This window comes from Panthera uncia, chromosome B1 (assembly GCF_023721935.1).
Source record: "Panthera uncia isolate 11264 chromosome B1, Puncia_PCG_1.0, whole genome shotgun sequence".
In the NCBI taxonomy this organism is placed as follows: Eukaryota; Metazoa; Chordata; class Mammalia; order Carnivora; family Felidae; genus Panthera; species Panthera uncia.
In genome coordinates, this window is record NC_064811.1 from 183,768,335 (window position 1) to 183,788,025 (window position 19,691).

The 19,691-nt window shown below is 40.3% G+C and overlaps 1 protein-coding gene across 4 annotated transcripts in view; it reads left to right on the plus strand.

Annotated features, from left to right (window-relative positions):
- The window catches only part of FAT1 (FAT atypical cadherin 1), a 143,041-nt gene that overhangs the window by 54,537 nt on the left and 68,813 nt on the right, over nt 1-19,691 (plus strand). For all 4 annotated transcript variants that reach the window (XM_049631770.1, XM_049631771.1, XM_049631769.1 and 1 more), the window contains one exon: nt 9,729-10,043. In XM_049631770.1, the coding sequence (XP_049487727.1) occupies nt 9,729-10,043 (315 nt within the window). The remainder of the gene's footprint in view (nt 1-9,728; nt 10,044-19,691) is intronic.

Here is a 19,691-nt window from a genome sequence, read left to right on the forward strand (position 1 = left end):
CCTATTTTATGTCCTTTTTCCTTTTTTATCCTAAACTTAGGTGGGATTTTTGAACTTTGAGTAGGAGTCTGTTTGGCCCACATTTGGTTGGGTTTATACTTTTTAAATCCTGTCATTCCTCCTCCCGTGGCCAAACGCCGGTAAACTTTTGTTATGTGTTAGTTTTTCTTTTCATTGATAGAGATAGATTAATGAAGGTCACCTACACAGGCTTACAAGAAAAGAGCCAGGCCTTGAGAGGCAGGCATCCCTTGTTGAATCACAGCCCTGCTACCCCATAGGAGTAAGAAAGGCAGAGGGAGGTACTCTGTTGCATAGGACTTTGGGCTCTAGAGCTAGTAGGCCAGGTTTTAGATTTTTTCTGATCTGCAACTAGTTGGGTAGTTCAAGGCAATTAACTTTTGAGGCTTAATCAAGTTATTATATGTAAGTGCAATGATGGCTAACTGGTAAGACAATTCACTAACGAATTCGTTGATGAATGTGTTCCCCTTATGGTGAGTAAATGCCCGGAACAGTGACTTTTCAGCTCGAAAACCTCTGCATACGAAGCATGAGGGAAGACTGCCGAGCTTCCAGAATTAACTGTGAGGATTAAATATGTGGCATATATAAAGCACTTGCTGAGTGTGCATCCAAGAAATAGAATGTGGAAAAAATAATCAATATTGAACTTGTACAACTTCTAACATACAGAACAAACTGCTAGAAACATTACCATTGGTGTGTGAACTGTATCTTTTGAATTTTAATTCCTCCAAAGGCTGTCTTGTGTACGTAGTTTTATCCAATGAGTATGTCTTCAGGTGATACTTTTGATATCCAAGGATGATCCTCTTTAAGAGAGCTTATCCATGAAAGCCCTCATTAACAACACTAATGACTCTGACATGGAAGTCAGAAGTTGGAATCATTTCTCAACAAAGCATGAAAACATGGTTTAGCAGAACTTGCCATGGGACTGACTCTTTGCAAAGCTGAAGAAATCCTTGGACTTGAAACATGATGCTTCAAATCTGATTATGAACTTAATATGTTTTAGTAAGTTTGCAAGTCAGAAAGCCTCCTCAGCTAATTTTAAAGTTACTGCAACAATTTTAATGGAAAGAGTTGTTAGATCTCCATTTTAATTAAGATGATGTAAATAGGCAGTTTAAATAACGAAAAAACAGATTGGCAGTTACTGCATAAAAAGCTTTCCTTTTAATCATTAATTTATGACCTACCTCTGAGCAATATAATTTTAGAATTTCCTAGACCTACCTAAAACTTTGTAAGTTTCACATATAAATACTTTTGAATTTTAATTGTTGAAACTGTCAGACTGAATAGACTGTTGTTATCCCATCCATTTAGATGAAATGAAACCGTTAAAATACTTGGAAATGAAAGTATATCAAAAAAATATAAAGGGAAAATAAAATATGAAGGTTATTCTAGCACAACCTCTACAGGACCGCTCATACTTAACGGTTTGTCATTTTTCATGCACATTTTAAATACAGCTTAACAGTCATTGTTACAGAAATTTAAAAATTCGGTTCATTGAGTTGATTTTCTTTATTGTCTCTCCATTACCTTGTTTATTTGTAGACCTTTATCTTTCCCTGCACGTATAATTGTGTGTTGTGTGTTTCTTATTTTTAACTCAGAACTAAACAGAACCAAGGTCATACTTTATGTACTTCATAAAGATTTCTTTCTCATTTGTTTCCTTAACTTGTAGATCACTGACATTTCTGTGTAATTAATACACATACCTTTTTTTAAAGCTGTATCATATGTACTGTTTTATATTACACTAGTTTCCTTTCTCTCCTGAAACTACGGAATGTGCTTAATGTCTTAATGGCACAGAACAACAGAATTTTTGTAGCATCAGATACTTCACCTGGAACCCCAAATGTTGTGAAGACAGCAAAACCATTTTTTTTTCCATCTGGTCATTATATTCCATTGAAGCCAGGGCTTTTTCTCTGGAAACTGCAGGCTGTGTTCAGTTGCTTTCATGCTTCCCTCTAATTAGAGAATGCCAGAGACTGGGAGGTGCTACAGCATGATTATCTGAAGCCAGTCTCCTTGGGATTGAATCCTAGTTCCACCATGAGCAAGCTGTGACTTTGGGCAAGTTGTTCACACTGTTCCCTCCCCTGTGAAATAGGGTTGATCATATTACCTAACACTTAGAGTTACTGTGAAGATCAAATAAGTTAATATACGGGAAGTGTTCAAAGTAGTGTCCAGCACGTCATGAGCTGTGTATATGTATTTGCGGTTATAATGTTATCATCGGCATCATTATTAACATTTCGGTGAGCTTGCTGTGATTCCAACCACAAACGGCTTCTCATCAAATGATACAGCATGTCAATGATTTTGAAAGATCAGGTCATGGTAATAGTGCCACGTCTTTAATCTGAAAAGATAATTGTACGACATGACTGGCTTGGTCTTTAGCTGTAAGAGGGCAGAGAGGCATCTATCCAACTGTTCCATGTGCTAGGAAACTGCCGAGCAGTTTGCTTGGCCCATGAGGGATGCCGTTGATTTTATTTACTTTGACCTTTCTTTTTATTAGCAAAAGCATGGGATATTTACTTTGTGTGGTCTCAGGCATTTAAAATTTTGATTTACAGGGACGCCTGGCTGGCTCAGTCAGTAGAGCTTGCCACTCCTGATCTTGGGGTCATGAGTTCAAGCCTCACATTGGGTATAGAGCTTACTTAAAAAAAAACGAGGGGCTCCTGGGAGGTTCAGTCGGTTGAGCGTCCGACTCTTGCTTTTGGCTCAGGTCATGACCCCAGGATTGTGGGATCGAGTCCCTCATTGGGCTCTGTGCTGAGTGGAGCCTGCTTAAGAGTCCCTCTCTCTCCCCCCCTCTGCCTCCCTTCTCTGCTCTCTTTATAAATTTTTTGTTTAATTTGACTTATATATATACACACGTATGTACGTGTGTATGTATATATATGCAATTTACTGTTTAATAAAAATGAGATAAATTCAAAAAAGTTTCATTACTTGAAGGAAACAAATTTAAGTAGATCTGCAGAAAAATTGAGCAGATAGTACAGTTTCCATATAGCTCCTACACTTACAGTTTCCCCATTGACATCTTACATTAGTATATCTGTTATAACTAGGGAACCAATATTGATACATTCTTATTAACTACAGCCTGGGGTTCACTCCTATTTCCTTAGCTTTTTTTTTTTTTTTTTTTTTTCTCATGTGCTTTTTCTGGTCTAGGATCCTCTCCAGTTTCCTACCTTGCATTTAGTCGTCCTGTCTCCCCTGGCTCCTCTTGGCTGTGAGTGTTTCTCAGACTTAACTTGTTGATGATGGGCATTCTTTTCAACACATGCTTATAACAAGTACCCACTATTCACCTGGCAAAACATCCCTGCCCTGAAAGGGTTTGCATTTTAATAGGGAAATCATAGTCTACTTTTTAAATGTAATTTCAAAGCAGAATGTCTTCTGGCAGCATATTTAATATGACAACTATGAGACTTCTGATTTTTCCGTAATTAGGAAAAAATTAACCACTTGAGTAACCTTTGTGGATTAATGTCAGATAACATACATATTGCATCTCTAGTGTGTATTTTTATATTTGGGAAAACATTTATCTCCAGAAGAGTTACTCTGTACATGATGAGACTACAGAATTGGAGGAAGGGGTAGTTAGTCACTTACTGTCTGTAGGGAAAATATTATCCAAAACTCTATTTTATGTTTTAAGTTTTTCTTGTGATTGACTAAAGAGGCTTTTCATACAATTGCTGCCTTAAGTTTGGTTCCAGAAAAGTTAAAAAAAAAAAAAAAAAGATTATAAGTATTTTTGAGTTGGAGTTGCTGAAGAATCTGAAATAGCAAGGTTTTGTTGAAACTTTGGCACTGGGGCTGGATAAGGGGCCAAGACCTGTTAAACAAAGAAAATAGGAAAATTCCAGGGAGAAAGATGTTCTGTGACCATGGAAATTTGAGTTAGTTAAATTATTTTTTGGCAGTATAGTGACTACATAGAATTTTACTTTTGCCTTAAAAATGTGTTGAAAGCATCCTGTTCCACCTTGTCAGCTGCAGCGAATGCTGGCCTTTCCTCTTTGAGGGCATATTCAAGTTAACATCATCATTAGCCTCAGTGGTGGATAGTAGGAATTAATTATTCCTGGAAACCCTTTACTACTTTAGGATCATTGGCTTGAGCAACTGTACTTAACTGTACCCTGTACCCTGTTTTTGTTTTTTTTTTAAATTATTTTTTAATGTTTTTTATTTATTTTTGAGACAGACACAGAGCATGAGTGGGGAAGGGGCAGAGAGAGAGAGGGAGGGAGGGAATCCAAAGCAGGCTCCAGGCTCTAGGCTCTGTGCTGACAGCTCAGCACAAACCCACGAACTGTGAGATCATGACCTGAGCGGACGTCGCATGCTTAACCGACTGAGCCATCCAGGCGTTGTACCTTGTACCCATTGAATAATTGGACTATGGAACGACAACATGAGTACCTAATTACTGTCCGTGGAAAATGACGAATCTTCTAGAAAGACATTTTGCTGTGAGCTGTATTTTCAGCCACATCGGCCAAACTCTTTTTTTAACAATTACATTGTATTTTTTTTTCCCCTTTCAGTCTAGTTCCACTGCATGCACATTTAAAGTCAGTTTCCATAGTGACATCTGGTGGTGGCTCTGCAACCCTAGCGGGTATGTTTGGAATGATAAATATTTTTACTTTAATAGCTCCAGATTTCCGGCTTCTTTCAAATTTTTCAGCTTATTAACAACTTTTCTTGAAAATGTCTTCATTGTATTCTTGAGGTTGGAAAGCTAGTCAGTTATTGCTTCTGTCATGTTTCATTAAAGCAAAGGAATGATTCCTTGTAACATTGCAGGGTGGCGCATATAACAGGCTTGTCTAAACTTGTCTCCGTACTCAAAATATACGTCCCGGGATCAGGAAGCAGCACCCCTACCTTGTCTCCTGCTTCTGTGCCATAACCTCATGATGAGAAAAGGTGGTGCTCGCCTATTACCGTGCTCACTGGCCTTTTCTCTCAGAGCATCGATCTCTCCTTGTCTGGCGGGAGGAAGCTCTGTGGAAAGCCCGGGCTACCGCTTCTGTCTTTCACAGCCCGGGCTTGGGGATCGTCTGGTCGCATGCTGTCGTACCTCTCTCGGAAAGTGAAAGCGGAAGTAAAAAATAGGAGCAGAGATGGCAGAGAAAGTAGGGGAGAAGTTCGTAAACAGGCGGAAGGCCACAGACGAAGAGTGTGTGCGTGTGGACGTACACATATGCCGAATAAGTGTGGTACTGCTGTGGTAGATGTTAGTGAGAAGTGTCTGAAAAACTGGGGTTTGATATTTAAGATTTTGTTGGTTCCTTGAAACTTGTTTCAGGAGAGGAGAATTTATAACCTAGGGCGCAAAAAAGTAGTTTTTGGAAGTTGGTTGGTGGAGGGTCATGGATAGAAGTAGGAGTGAGGTGGAGTTTTGAGGATGGGCACAGTAGGCTTATTTCTCTGTGCTGGCCGGGAGGCTTAGTTGTTGTTTTCTGGCGTCGAAGGTACAGACTCGAAGTCCACAGGGTGAAATTTTGAAGATTCTCTTTTAGGAATGAAGGTCCCGCTGAGGTTGTAGAAGAAGTCCACCTATCCGTGCTGTTTGCGGCTACAGGAAGCACTTGGTAGAGAAGGGTGACAAAGGCTAGGGGTACGAACACCACGACCGGAAGAGTGGACGCTGCTTGTGGTCAGTGGGTCTGTTGGTTGTCTCAGAGGCCGAGACCTCTGTACATCATGATCAGTTCTAATGAGCCCCCCTGACCGAGGAGGTACCTCATTCTGGATTCTAAACTCCGTACCAGTGTAGCTTTCGCGAACTTGGACAAATCCTTTCAACTTTCTTTAAAAACAAGGGAGTTGAGCTGCTGGATGGCTAAGGGGTTTCTAGTCCATTGCTGTGATTTTGCGGCTGCCAAGGCTGGATCTGCTACTCTTCCTGTGTTCTCTGCACTGCTCCCAGCCGTTCCTGGGCCACTGGTCTCCTCTCCCTAGGTTGAAGATGGCGCTCAGTGCAGCGCTTTATGCCTGCTTCAGAAGTTTCTGCCCGGGGTTCCTAAGGGGCTGTGTCTTGTGACTGAGCAGACAGACGAACAAGCAGAACATAAAATAATTTTGCATGCGTATGGTCTTTTCCCACCTACTTTTTATGCTTTTAAAATAGTGCTCAGAATTACAAGCAGCAGTTAGAATAGTACTTAGGCACCGCAGCCTGAACTTCTGTGACCAAGCGGAATCCTTGAATCTTCTTTTATTGTCCTTTAAGTGTGGGGAAGGACCCTTATTTAAGCAGGAGAAAACCTGTAGCCTCTCCTCGTGGCATCAGTCCCTCACGGCCCCCAGTTTCCTTGGTGCCGTGGACGTGTGATCATGACAGTGCAGCCTGTGGTGGAGACTCAGAGTTCTGGAGTCCGTCTGGGGGTTGAGATCCTGCTTCCACCTCCTATGTTTCTTAGCCACTCTAAGGCTTGGAAAAGTTTGTCCTCTTTCTCATTTGTGAAGCTGAGATGAACATCTTACAGTTTGTCTGTGTCGTGTGATTTCATGCATGTAAAGCACCTAGTGAAGCCTTTTGTGTACTTCTCTTGTAAATACTGTAGTATTGCAAACACGGTAAACTGAGTTGAATGGTTATGAATTTGAGCATTTTGGTTAGAAGGGATGACTCAGCGTGCCCTCCTTTCTCTCTGGCAGTCAGAAATTCGCTTTATTGTTATCTCTGAGCTGTATTAAATCATTTTTTTTTTTTTTACAGTGATGTAATCAAAATACATCAAAGCATAAGCATCTTACCAATCACTATGTGATGGAAATATATACAGCCCTGAATTCATGAAATAAGAACATCTGAGCATCCCACTTACGCATATTTAGTATTTTAATTGCTGGGGCACCTGGGTGGCCCAGTCAGATAATAAGCATCCTACTCTTGCTCTTGGCTCAGGACACGATCTCACAGTTCATGGGTTTGAAGCCCGCGCTGGGATCTGCGCTGATGGCATGGAGCCTGCTTGGGGTTCCTCCTCTGCTCCTCCTCCTCTTGTGCTCACGCGCATGCACGTGTGTGCACTGTTCACTCTCGATTAAAAACATTTTTGTTGACTATGCGTTGGTCACGCTAGCCCTAAGACTGACGGCATTTCGTTGGCACCGACATCAGAGATTCAGAGTGTTTGAACTCCAGCTCAGCCATTTGCTATGACCCTGGGAAAGTTCATCTCTTAATCTTAGTTTTTCATCTGCGGTATGGGGATAATAACACCACACGTGTAGTCAGGTTGGATGTAAAGACTAAAGAAAGTAGCGCATGTAAGACAGCATAGTGCGTGGCATATAGTAAACACTGAACTAATTTGTTTCTGTAATTATCAGTTTTTAAATGCCTGCAGATCACATTTAGAGGGGCCCGATTTTACTAAGTGGATAGCAGCATGAATTATTGAGTATTAGAACCAGAAAGAGGAGGATTACAAGCACCAGGTAGCTGTCTTCTTGAAATTTGCTAATACTTCACCTGTCAAATGAATTATGTTACATTTTAATGGCAGAATACGGGAGGAACATATGTACGCTCATTTGTCAATGTTTAGTCCTAGTAGAGAAAACGTCGTTATTCCCTGACTTCCTCTGCATGCCTTGATGAAAAAGAGAAACTGGAAAAGATTATTTTCCCTTGGTCATTAAGGACCCTCTTTCAGACTAAAAACAGGTAGAATTTTACTAATTTATTGGACAGATTGAGTAAGCATAGACTATGTTGGGACCAGACAAGAAGGAAAACATGTTGAATTTATCTGACAGTTGTCTCTGTTGCATAGGGAGACCAGATATCTCCTTTTTTTTTTTTTCTCCTCCGAATGTTTGTTTTTGAGAGAGGGAGAGAGGGAGACACAGAATCCAAGCAGCTGTCAGCACAGAGCCCGATGCGGGGCTCAAACTCAGGGACCGCAAGATCATGACCTGAGCTGAAGTCAGATGCTCAACCGACTGAGCCACCCAGGCGCCCCTAGCTCCTTTTTATTTGAGAGTTGTGAGGCTTTATTCGTTATTTCTAGGAGTATTACAGATCCATCTTGAGGGTTTGCTAAGAATTAATGAAACAGTTGTAAATAACTACAATGCTTTCTGGATAGTGATACTCATTTCATGATCCTCTCTTTCACGTTTTAATATTTAGTTAAGTTTGGTATTTATAACTCGTAAGTCTTTTGGGAAGTGTTAGATGTGATTATCTGACATTTAAAATAAATGAGTTTTTCTGATATTATTTCAAATAAGTAAAGATTTAAATTTATGCAATGATCAAAAAGTAAAAAATACAGATTTATGCTTGGTTGAGATAAATACTCTTTCATTTCTGAGTGCAGATCAAATTGACATCTCTTATTTTTCCCATAGCATTGTGCATTAAATGGGAAACTTTAGTAATTCTAGAGTTGTAGGATTTCCAAAGTCCAGCCTGGAACCGTAGTGTAGAATCCTTAAAAATAGCATTAGTTCGGAATGATATTAATGCAGAAGAAAAAACTGCAAGGATGTATTTGGAGAGAGCAAAAGGACAGGATCACACCATTGAGTAAAAAAGTGGGATTTGCTAAGAGAAATGGCTATTTCTACTTGATCATCATCCTGGGAAGTGGTTAATCCTGAGATTAAGTAAGGTTTCAACTGGTTTCAATGGCTGGGCCAAAACGTTACAGACACTTTCACCCTCTCCTTTGTAATTACAGAACTCCTGTATCACTAGTTGACTTAGTAAGAAACATGTTCTAGTTTGGATCCCAGTTGAGGGACTTTGTGCCAACTTCAGTTAAGTCATCTATTCATTGTTGTTTGTTCATTTGATAAATAATTACTGGCCTCTGGGTAAGGAGCAGGGTAAACTGGCATTTAAGAGGGATGTGGCCTTTGCCCTTGTGGAGCTCCTAGCAGCGGGAGAATTTCTGTGTTTAGCACCCTGGTTGTCTTGCCATTTGCCTAAGGGAAGTAAAAGAAACTGAAGGGTTTCTTTCAGTGCGCAGGAGACTTGGGCAAACCCTTGTTCTGGATTTTGAAATACTGTACTCTGTTTTGTTAGCCACCGTAAGGGGTGTGTGCTCCAAACTGAGATGTGTCGAGAAGTGTTGCCGCAGCCTCATTGTCTAAACCATAGCAGTGGACAAGCGAATGCAGCGTGGGTACCGGGGTGCTAGAGAGTGGGGACCCTGATCCGGGCCACAGCTTTTTGATTTTTTCTCTGGGAACCTCTGGGAAAATCAGCAAATCTCAAGTGGTCATAAATTTCATCTGTGGAAACAGAGCATCGGGCCATTAGATGGTCTCTCAGTGCCCATCTGGCTGGGTTGTTTGGACACTTAATGGATAGAATATTTGTATCGTGTCCACATAGTGCCCGACACCTAAAACCAACAATGACAGAGACTTTATAGCCGATACTACATGCCACACGCTATTCTAATTGTTAATGTGTGTATTAGTTCGTTTAATTATTTCCATGTTATAGGAAGGGATCAGAGGCACAGAGAGGTCAGACAACTTGCCCAGGGTTGTGCGGCTCTGATGACACATAAGACTTTGCTAAGTGAGAGTTGTTAGTGAGGTTGACACTTGGTCAAAGTGGCAGTTTGTGGTTGTTGTTGACGTGTCGTCTTCTTTCTCTGTAGGTGTCATAGAGACCTCAGACGGACTTGACCGGGAGTCCACCTCCCATTACTGGCTAACAGTCTATGCAGCTGATCGGGGTGTCGTGCCTCTCTCATCGTTTATAGAGCTCTACATAGAGGTCGAGGACGTCAATGACAACGCCCCACAGACATCAGAGCCTGTTTATTACCCAGAAATAATAGAAAATTCTCCCAAGGATGTATCTGTGGTCCAAATAGAGGCATTCGATGCAGATTCTAGCTCTAATGACAAGCTGACCTACAAGATTACAAGTGGAAATCCACAAGGATTTTTTTCAATACATCCTAAAACAGGTATGTGTTAATGGTATTATGTGAAAGGTTCATGCTTACGCTTCTTGATATGGGGAAATGAAGAATTTTCTTAATTTACCACTTTATTTTTGTAAATTGTTTCCTTTTCAGGTTGTTCAAAATAAGGCTTTATTTCCTGATGAAAATTTAGTCCAAATGCTGTGTTTCTTTTTGAAATTGTTTGAAATTGTTTTTATGAAGCTATTTTATGACTTTGCTCATTAGTAGAATTTCACTTCCAGGTTAAAAAACAAATACAGTGTTTCAGTAACAGCTCCTAAATTATTGATACATCCTAAACTTCCTGCAAGTTGTGCTGCCGCTAAGTATTCCCATTTTCTGCACTCTGCTTTTTATGAAGAATTATCAAAGGAATTTATTTGACAATTCAGTATTTTTCTGTGTGGTTTTGGAGTTTTTCCATCAAGCAGTGCTCTGTCTCTGTAGGCAGTAGGGGATCAAGATTAAGCAATTTTCAGACTGGCAGCAGTTGCTTTCCTGAACTGATACACCAAGTTTCCTTTCTCTTTTCTCAGTGTCTAACCCCCCCCTACTTCTAAGTGGGTAGCTCCTCAACTCCAGAATCCTCTTCCAAAATCCTTGTCAACTTTTACTCTGTTCTTTTACAGATTTGACAGCGCCTCTGTTTTTTTCTTAGTTCTTGCTTCTTTTTTGCGTTATTTCACACGAAAAAGAGCGTCCGTGTAGCTATCATTTTTGTTGTACTCGTTGATTTCTTGATCACCATTAAAACAGAACCACCATATGAATTGAGAAGACGGTTTATTTGCAGGAAATGAAACTTCTTATCAAATAGATCACTGGCCTTTGAGCTTAGGGATGTTTCAGTGATGTGGCACTTTATGGTAGAATGTGGTTAACAGAACATTCTGAAGGGGAGGATTGGCTGAAATATATGTGCATACCTCCATCCTGTGTTTGCTAATTTTGTCTTCCCTTATTCTAGGTGAGTTGGCCTGTTCAGTCACTGGGTTGTCTATTTGATACATTAAGGAAGTATAATAAACACAAATCAAAATTAAGGAGGCATTCTCTGCTTCCTTACCAGTCTTTGCTATCCCTTACCATTATCTCCTATCCTTACCATTCTTATTTCATAATGTTCTTTGTTAAACTTAAAAGCAATTCTTTTTAAAAATTTTTTAAAAATGTTTTTATTATTTATTTCTGAGAGGGAGCACAAGCAAGCAGGGGAGGGGCAGAGAGAGAGAGAGACAGACAGACAGACAGAACACAGGTAGACAGAAGGACAGACGTAGAATCCGAAGCAGGCTCCAGGCTCTGAGCTGTCAGCACAAAGCCCTATGCAGGGCTCAGACTCGCGAACCATTAGATCATGACCTGAGCTGAAGTTGGATGTTTAACCAACTGAGCCACCCAGCTGCCCCCAAAGAAAGCAGTTCTTAAGGTAGAAGGAAGCTTGAGGTCAGCATCTGTGTACCAAAATGACTGTACAAAGATACCAGGTAGATCAGTATGTATGTATTGTCTCTTAAAAAGCATGTTAAAATGTTGGTTTTTTTAAACCTTTTGTCGTTCATAGAGTCTGTCTTGATTGTTGAAAATTAAACGTTGTCGCTCATAGAGTCTGTCTTGATTGTTGAAAATTAAATGTAAGTACGAGATTTATTTTGAATGTATGAGAGTTAGTTTTACTTGGGTTAATTATGGTCTAGCTCTTTGGCTAAATTTTGATGTGTCTCTGCTAGAGAATAAGAGTGAAGTTTGTATACTTATAAACCTAGTAATTAATTATTAAGAATGATTGAACTGACAGAGTATAACATCCATTCATGGTAACAACCTTCTGCAAAGTAGATCTAGAGGGAACATCTCTCAACATAATAAAGTCCTTGGTTGAAAAATCCACAGCTAATCTCATCCTTGATGAGTCCTTGTTTCCCCCAAGGTCAGGAACAAGACAAGGCTGTCACTTTCATCCCTTTTTTTCAACATAGAATTGGAAGTCCTGCCCTCAGCAATCAGACAACAAACAAATAAATCCAAATTAGTAAGGAAGACGTAAAACTCTCCTCTCCCTACTTGCAGGTATGACATGATGCTATGTATAGAAAACCCTAAAGACTCCACCAAAAAACTGTTAGAACTGATAGACTAATTCAGTAAAGTCACAGAATACAAAATCCATGTACTGAAATCTGTTGCATTTTTATACACCAATAATGAAGCCGCAGAAAGAGAAATTAAGGAAACAAACCCATTTACAGTTGCACCCGAAATAATGAGATACCTAGGGATAAAACTGAGCAAAGAGGTGAAAGACCTGTACTCTGAAAACTGTCAAACACATGTCAAACATGAAAGAACCTGAAGATGACACAATGAAATGGAAAGACATTACATGATCATGGATTAGAAGAACAAGTATTACTAAAATGACTATACTACCCAAAGCAGTCTACACATTTCATGCAATCCCTATCATACCAACAGCATTTTTCACAGAGCTAGAACAGTCCTTTTAAAATTTGTATGGAACCACAAAAGACCCCAAATAGCCAAAGCAATCTTGAAAAAGAATAACAGAATTGGAGGCATCACAGTTCCAGACTTGAAGTTATATTACAAAACTGTAGTAATCAAAACAGTATTGTTTTGACAGTACAACAATAGCCACACAGATCAATGGAACAGAATAGAAAACCGGAAAGAAACCCACAACTATACGGTCAGTCTTCAACAAGGCAGGAAAGAATATTCAAAGGAAAAAGGACAGTCCCTTCAACAAATGGTGTTGTCCAAACTGGACCACTTTCTTATACAGTACACAAAAATCAATTCAAAATGGATTAAAGATTTAAATCTGAGACCAGAAACCATAAAAATCCTAGAAGAGAACACAAGACAGTAACCTCTTTGACATGGGCCATAGCAGTTCCTTTCTGGATAGGTCTCCTGAGGGAAGGGAAACAGAAACAAAAGTAAACTGTTGGGACTACATCAAAATAAAAAGGTTCTGTATAGCAGAGGAAACAGCAAAACTGAAAGGCAACCTACAGAATGGGAGAAGATATTCGCAAATGACCTATCTGATAAAGGGCTAGTATCCAAAATATGTACAGAACTGATACAACTCCGTACCCCCCAAACGAAATAGTCCAGTTAACAAAATGAAAAGACATGGACAGACATTTCTCCAAAGAAGACCTCTGGATGGCCAATAGATCTATGCAGAGATGCTCAACATTACTCATCATTAGGGAAATGCAAATCAGAAGTACAATGAGATGGTACCTTACACCTGTCAGAATGGCTAAAATCAATAACACAAGAAACAAAAAGTGTTGGCAAGGACGCAGAGAAAAATGAACCTTCTGGCATTGTTGGTTGGAATGTAAACTGGTGCAGCCACGGTGGAAAATAGTACGGAGGTTCCTCAGAAATTTAAAAATACAACCACCCGATGATCCAGCAATTGCACTACTGGGTATTTCCCCCCCAAATACAAAACCACAACAACAACAACAAAAACACTTATTCACTAAAAATATAAAAACACTAGGGATACTCGCACCCCTATTTTTATTGCAACTTTATTTACAGTAGCCAAATTATGGAAGGTACCCATTGTTCATTGAGAGATGAATGGATAAAGAAGTGATACACACATACATACACACACAGGAATATTAATTCACTATGAAAAATGAAATATTGTATTTGCAATACCATGGATGGAGGTAGAGAGTGTCATGATAAGCTAAGTAAGTCAGAGAAGGGCAAATACCATATGATCTCACTCACGTGGAATTTAAGTAACAAAATGAGCAAAGGAAAAGAAAAAAAAAAAACAAAAAAATAGTCTCTTAACTATAGAGAACAACAAACTGATGGTTACCAGAGTAGAGGTGTGTGCAGGGTGGGTGAAGTAGGTGATGAGGATTAAAGAGTACATTTATCATGATGAAAAAATGAATAAAATAAAGACCAAAAAATAAGTAAATTAAAAAAGAATAATTGGGCCATATACAAATTTAACCATAGAGAAGTGGGATCTTAGAATTATGTTTCGGAAGCATTAGGGCATAGGGTGCAGGACCCTGAGCCTATGAAAAAGGCTAAGAGATTATAAAAGAACATAAAGACTGGAATGAGCGCCTGTAAATGATTCCTCACAGGCTTGTTTAAACAGCATACTTGCATACGTTTTTTACTGCACGAGTGGTAACCAAGTTTAGCTTCATTTTTGCGAAATAAAATGAAAGAGAACTAAGAGCTAAAAATTTAGCAGGCACTATCAGATACAAAAGAAGAAAGATTAGCAGTTTATAAACATTTCTGCGGAGGATTTCAGAGTCAAGAAACTTTGCGTGGAAGCAGGGGAGTTCACAGACCTTGGGAGACAGAGAAATCTACAAGTTAAAGCCTTGTGATAATTCAGGAATATAACTCCCCCAATTTAAAATTGCTTGTGAACTAAACTTTAAAAGGCTTTCATTTTTCTTGTCTCCTCTCCCCCTTCTAGATTAGGGCAAGTCTTCTATGAGGAGACATGCTAACCAGCAAGCAATGAATGTCCTTTAGAATACCTGAGCCAGTACTGTAGGTCTGGGCATAAAGTATAGTTTTGGAGAAAGAAGAAGGCAAACGTAAAGAAGTGATGTCGGTTAGAGCTGTTGTGGGCAGCCTTGAAGCCTTCGTTATCTCTGGGGGCCGCTCAAAGGAAGATCCCTCTGCTGTGGTGTTATGTCTTGCTGAAATGTGATTAATGTGGCATTGCTGCTGCTTCTTAACATCTCTGTAATCTGACAGCTCCTAGGAGGGGATGTCTGCAGAGACGACTTCTTGATCTTCAGGGAGAATAAATCCCCTCCAGGAGTCCACAGCTAGCTCCTGAACCCCTGGGTGGGAAGCACATGCATCCTGCTGCCGGGACAGGGGGAGGAAGTTCATAAGGATTCCAAAGAGGTTTTACTTTTTTATGAGTTGAAGACCGATAATAGTAGGGAGTAACTGTAGTTAGTACACAAGAAAGATTTTGTTGTGAGATATATTACAAACTATGGTTAGTAAAGAAGTCTGACTATTTCACAGATCATGTAAAGTCTCTGATGATCAAGAAATAACCATATTTTAACTTGGGCATTATTAAAGATTAAATACAGCCTTACAAAGCCTGTCTCCAGATGATTCTGTTCCCCCAACTCAGCAGAAAATTTGAGTATGATCCTCAGGGCCCAAACTGCAATGCTTCAAAGTATACATCTGGCTCAAAACTTTGAAAGCAGACCTATTTTTAATGGGTAGATCAGTATTATTGGAGGCCAGATTGTGAAAGCTGATGAAAGAGTCTACTAGAAGAAAGTTCTCCTGATTTACCAACCATAACACCACCTGGAGACCCTAAATCATGTTCCTTAATAATTAATGGCTGAGTGAGAAAATCACTGGGCTGGAAATCAAGAGATCTGGGCGGTAGTGTGGTTTGTTCCCCCCCCCCCCCCCCCCCCCCGCCGGAATCATGGGGAAAACTGGCTTCCTGGTCCTTCTGTCTTGTGATTAGTGATTTTTGCACGCCTGTTACAGGATGTCTGTGCGTGCAGAGCACTCAGAATCATTTGTGGGAGAGATGTCACCACCTCTTGTGCTCGTGTGTACTACATTTGCTCTATTCACTGTGTGTAAGATAATCAAGATTTAAGTAAATTGATGAAGGATAAACACATTTGATGGAATAAAATGAATCTACTTGCTCCTTAGTGGTGAAGGTAAATTTAGGACCCTGGTGCTTATCAAAATGTCCAGCGGACCAGAGAAAGCCCCAGTTCACTGCCATTCAGTCATTTGTTTTCACATCAAGTATTTACTGAGCCTCTCCTCTGTATACAGCGCATTAAGCGATGTTTTGAAAATTGATAGTCTGCCTAAGTGCAGTGGCAAAGAGAAACCTGTGGGAACAGGCAACCAGGGCGGTGTTGCCGTGGGTTCGGATAAACACCCCCTGGGAGGTGAGAGCTGCCTGATGTGGTAGGTGCAGTTGGGAGGGTGGGGCCCCTTGGGCAAGTTACTGAGCTGATTTTGAAGGTAGTGAAAATGGATGGTTGCACAGGAGGTAAGGGATGTTCGTCACGTTGGGGGACAGTTCGGTGACGTGATGAGTATTAGCGGCCAAGAGATCAAGTTAGATGAGGATGTGGGGGGTTGGCTACACTTGATGGAAAGCCTTCAGTACCAGAATAAGGTTTAAAAGATCATATTTATGTTATTTTTATAAATAATGACCTATTTTCAAGAACACGTATGGAATTCTTTGAACATTTTGTAGAAATAGGAGTCTGATGACCTCTCTAAGTCATTTTGGAGAGGAGGGAAACCTGGCTGCCGTATCTGTTTCTCCTTTCATGGTATGACAAAATATTTGTTTTGAAAAACACAAATCCTTCCTAGGACTGTTTTTGATCATCTGAATTTGGGGTTCTAAATGGCAGGTTTGAATGAACACTTTTGAATGTTTTTTTTCTTCCAAAGGTTTTGTGCGTGATTATGGCAGGAACTGTGTTTCTGCATCTCAGATGGTTCTTACACTGTTTAAGTAGGGGGACCGGGGGGTTCTTTGTCAGGACGTACAAGCAGATGAGATTTGATCTGTTTTCTTTTTCTGTTTTATGCTCGTTGACACCGTGAATTTTTGTAACTTTCTTTTGCTTGTGTCCAATATCAGGGTAAATTTGCCTTTTTCCCCCTCCCACCCATCTCCCACCTCCCTCTGGCAACTATCAGTCCTCTGTCTTTAAAAGCCTGTTTTTGTTTGTTATATTTGCTTCTTTTAACATAACTTCTGTGGTTGCTGAAGTGCGAGAGAGAAAGAGCATAGAAGGCTAGATTATCTGAGCCTAGACAGACGCGTCACGGCTTCGTCCGGTGGCACGTCAAGGACAGAGTAGAACGGGAATCCTGAACAATAGAGACCAGTGTGCACTTCACAGGTTTCATTATTCACAAGCTGAAAACACCCGAGCAAAGCGTCTTTTTATTTAATATTAACAATTTAACTTCTGAGGAGTGATACGCTATTTTTATAATTGGCAGTAATTTTTGAAGTGTTACTTTGATTCATGTGCACATGCTTTAGAAAAGACCATGGTTTTATTCTCCTATCTATATATTTGGCATTTTCAAGTTTTGGATGCAAACAAATATTACTCTTTATTTTTAAAAAGCTGCGTTGAAGTATAACTGACCTTCAGTGAATTGCACATATTTAAAGTCAACAATTTGAAAAGTTTTGCCTTAGCGATGGAACAGTGAAACCATTGCCGTGAACATGTCCATCTCTTCCAGAACATTCCCTACAGCTCTTTGTATCCCCACCCCACCCAGCTCCTCTCTCCCCGCTCCATGCGGCCGCTTTGGTCACTATGTATTAGTTTGCATTTCCTAAAATTTTATGTAAATAGACTACTGGAGTAGCTACTCTTTTCTTGGTAACGCCTCTTGTAGTTAGATACTTACTTTGAGATTTATGCATGTTGTAGTGAGTACCAAAAGCATGTTGCCTTTTTTTTTGTTTGTTTGTTTGTTTTTTGTTTATTTATTTTGAGAGAGAGCGTGTATGGGCAGGGAGAACCGGGAAAGAGAATCCTAAGCAGGCTCCACACTGGCAGCGCGGAGCCCAGTGTGGAGCTCAAACTCAAGAACCGAGCTGAAACCGAGAGTCAGATATTTAACCAACTGAGCCATGCAGAGGCCCCCAAAGTATATTCCTTTTTATTGCTAAAATCCTTTGCATAGGTGCACTGCAGCGTATCCGGTCACCTGTCGATGGGCATTTGTGTTCTTGCACTTTTCGGCAATTACAAATAAAAGCTATTATGAACATTTGAGAATCAACCGCTGTGTGGGCATGTACTTCCATTTCTCTTCGGTTTTCACCTAGGAGTGAAAACTGTCTAGAAATGGCCTTGACACTATAAGCTGGGCTATCTGTCAGTCTCACCCTGTTGGTTTCCCATCTCAGGGGGTGACTGTCTTCTTCTGATAGCTGGTGTCCCATAAACTGTTATTTCATTTATTTTGTCTGCTTGTTTCATGTGGGAGGGTAAATCTGATCTCATGGCGGGAAGCAGAAGTTCAGCTTTTGCTTTTTAATTAAAAAAATATTTATTCAGGGGCACCTGGGTGGCTCAGTCAGTTGAGCGTCCGACTTCAGCTCAGGTTAGGATCTTGCGGTCAGTGGGTTCCGGCCCCACATCAGGCTCTGTGCTGACAGCCCAGAGCCTGGAGCCTGCTTCAGATTCTGTGTTTTCCCTCACCCCTCACCGTCTCTCAATAAGTACACATTAAAAAAAACCTTAGAAAATAAATAAATATATATATAAATGCTTAACTGCCAATAAGCCTGTATATACTGTTAAAGCTTCATTGACTAAGTAGTACGAGTGTTCTTAACCAAATTTGTCTGTGGTTTTAAGGAGTAAAAAAGTTTCTAGGTTTATCTTAAACAGAAACTTGGCACCATCCTGGGTGTGTTTCTGGAGTTGGTAGAAATACAGGTCATTATACACTTCTGTCCACAAAATGTGTCACAGTGTTGTGCCTAATGCTCAGAATGGTGATCCTCAGGTTCTGGCCAGTCCCACTTGTTATCACTATATACCGTTTACGAGACTGGAAAGCAGGTGTGTGTGTACATGTGTGCGTGCCTGTGTGTGGATAACATACTTCATAAATTATATTGCTTGTTACAAATAGGTAGTGCATTCAGAGTCCAAAATGCCAAAGGTACAAAAAGATACCCAGTGAAAATTTTTTCTTCTTTTTCGGTTCCGTAGATGATCTGCTTTCTTCCTTAATATATTAACTATGTTTTATTTTCTGTATTCTTGATGCCCAGTCTCTGACCTGGGTAGATACTGCACCTGTCAGGACTAGCCAGCTCTTAGAGATTCCCAAGGATCCACTTTTCATATGCACACTAGCCGATCCAGAACCCGTACTTGGAATCCCTTCCTTTATGGAGCCACAATCCATGCACCTTCCCCAATCGTCCCAGGTTCAGGTACCAGACAACCAGCTCAGCCCTCTCCAAAGCCCGCTGAAGTAATTCAGACTCTCCAGTCTAAACGTGCTCTTCCTGCTTTGCCTTGTGTATTCTGTAGAAACCACAACAAAATCTCTTGTCCCCTACCCCTCCACGCCCACCCCAGCTTTCTCCTTTTTCTTTCCTCCTGGCCAACCCAGTGTGGCCCTGGGCACCGCATCTGTGGTATGGTGCCTCCCTTCCTCGTAGGAATTGTTAATAGTGAAAGTGCTCTCCTCTGACATGTTGGTCTCACCGTACTTGAATAATAAGAAAATCTACATTTTGAAACACTTTGAGGCAACTAGTGTTTATAGTTTCTTTTCCTAAACAAGCAAGAAGACATGTTACTCTTTTTTTCCCCTCTTTTTCAACGGGTACCAGCACAGTATACATAGTGATATTCATCTCGAGTTTTTCTTGTAACAGTATTAGATACCGTGCTTTAGGAGAATAACTGTATCAGTGGGCTGCCACGTTATTGCAGGAGTATATGCCCATGTCCATGTCAATTTCACCACCCTTCTTGCTGAACCCCTGGTTTTATGCTGTCTAGTAAATGTATTATTTTTTATACCTTCGCATTT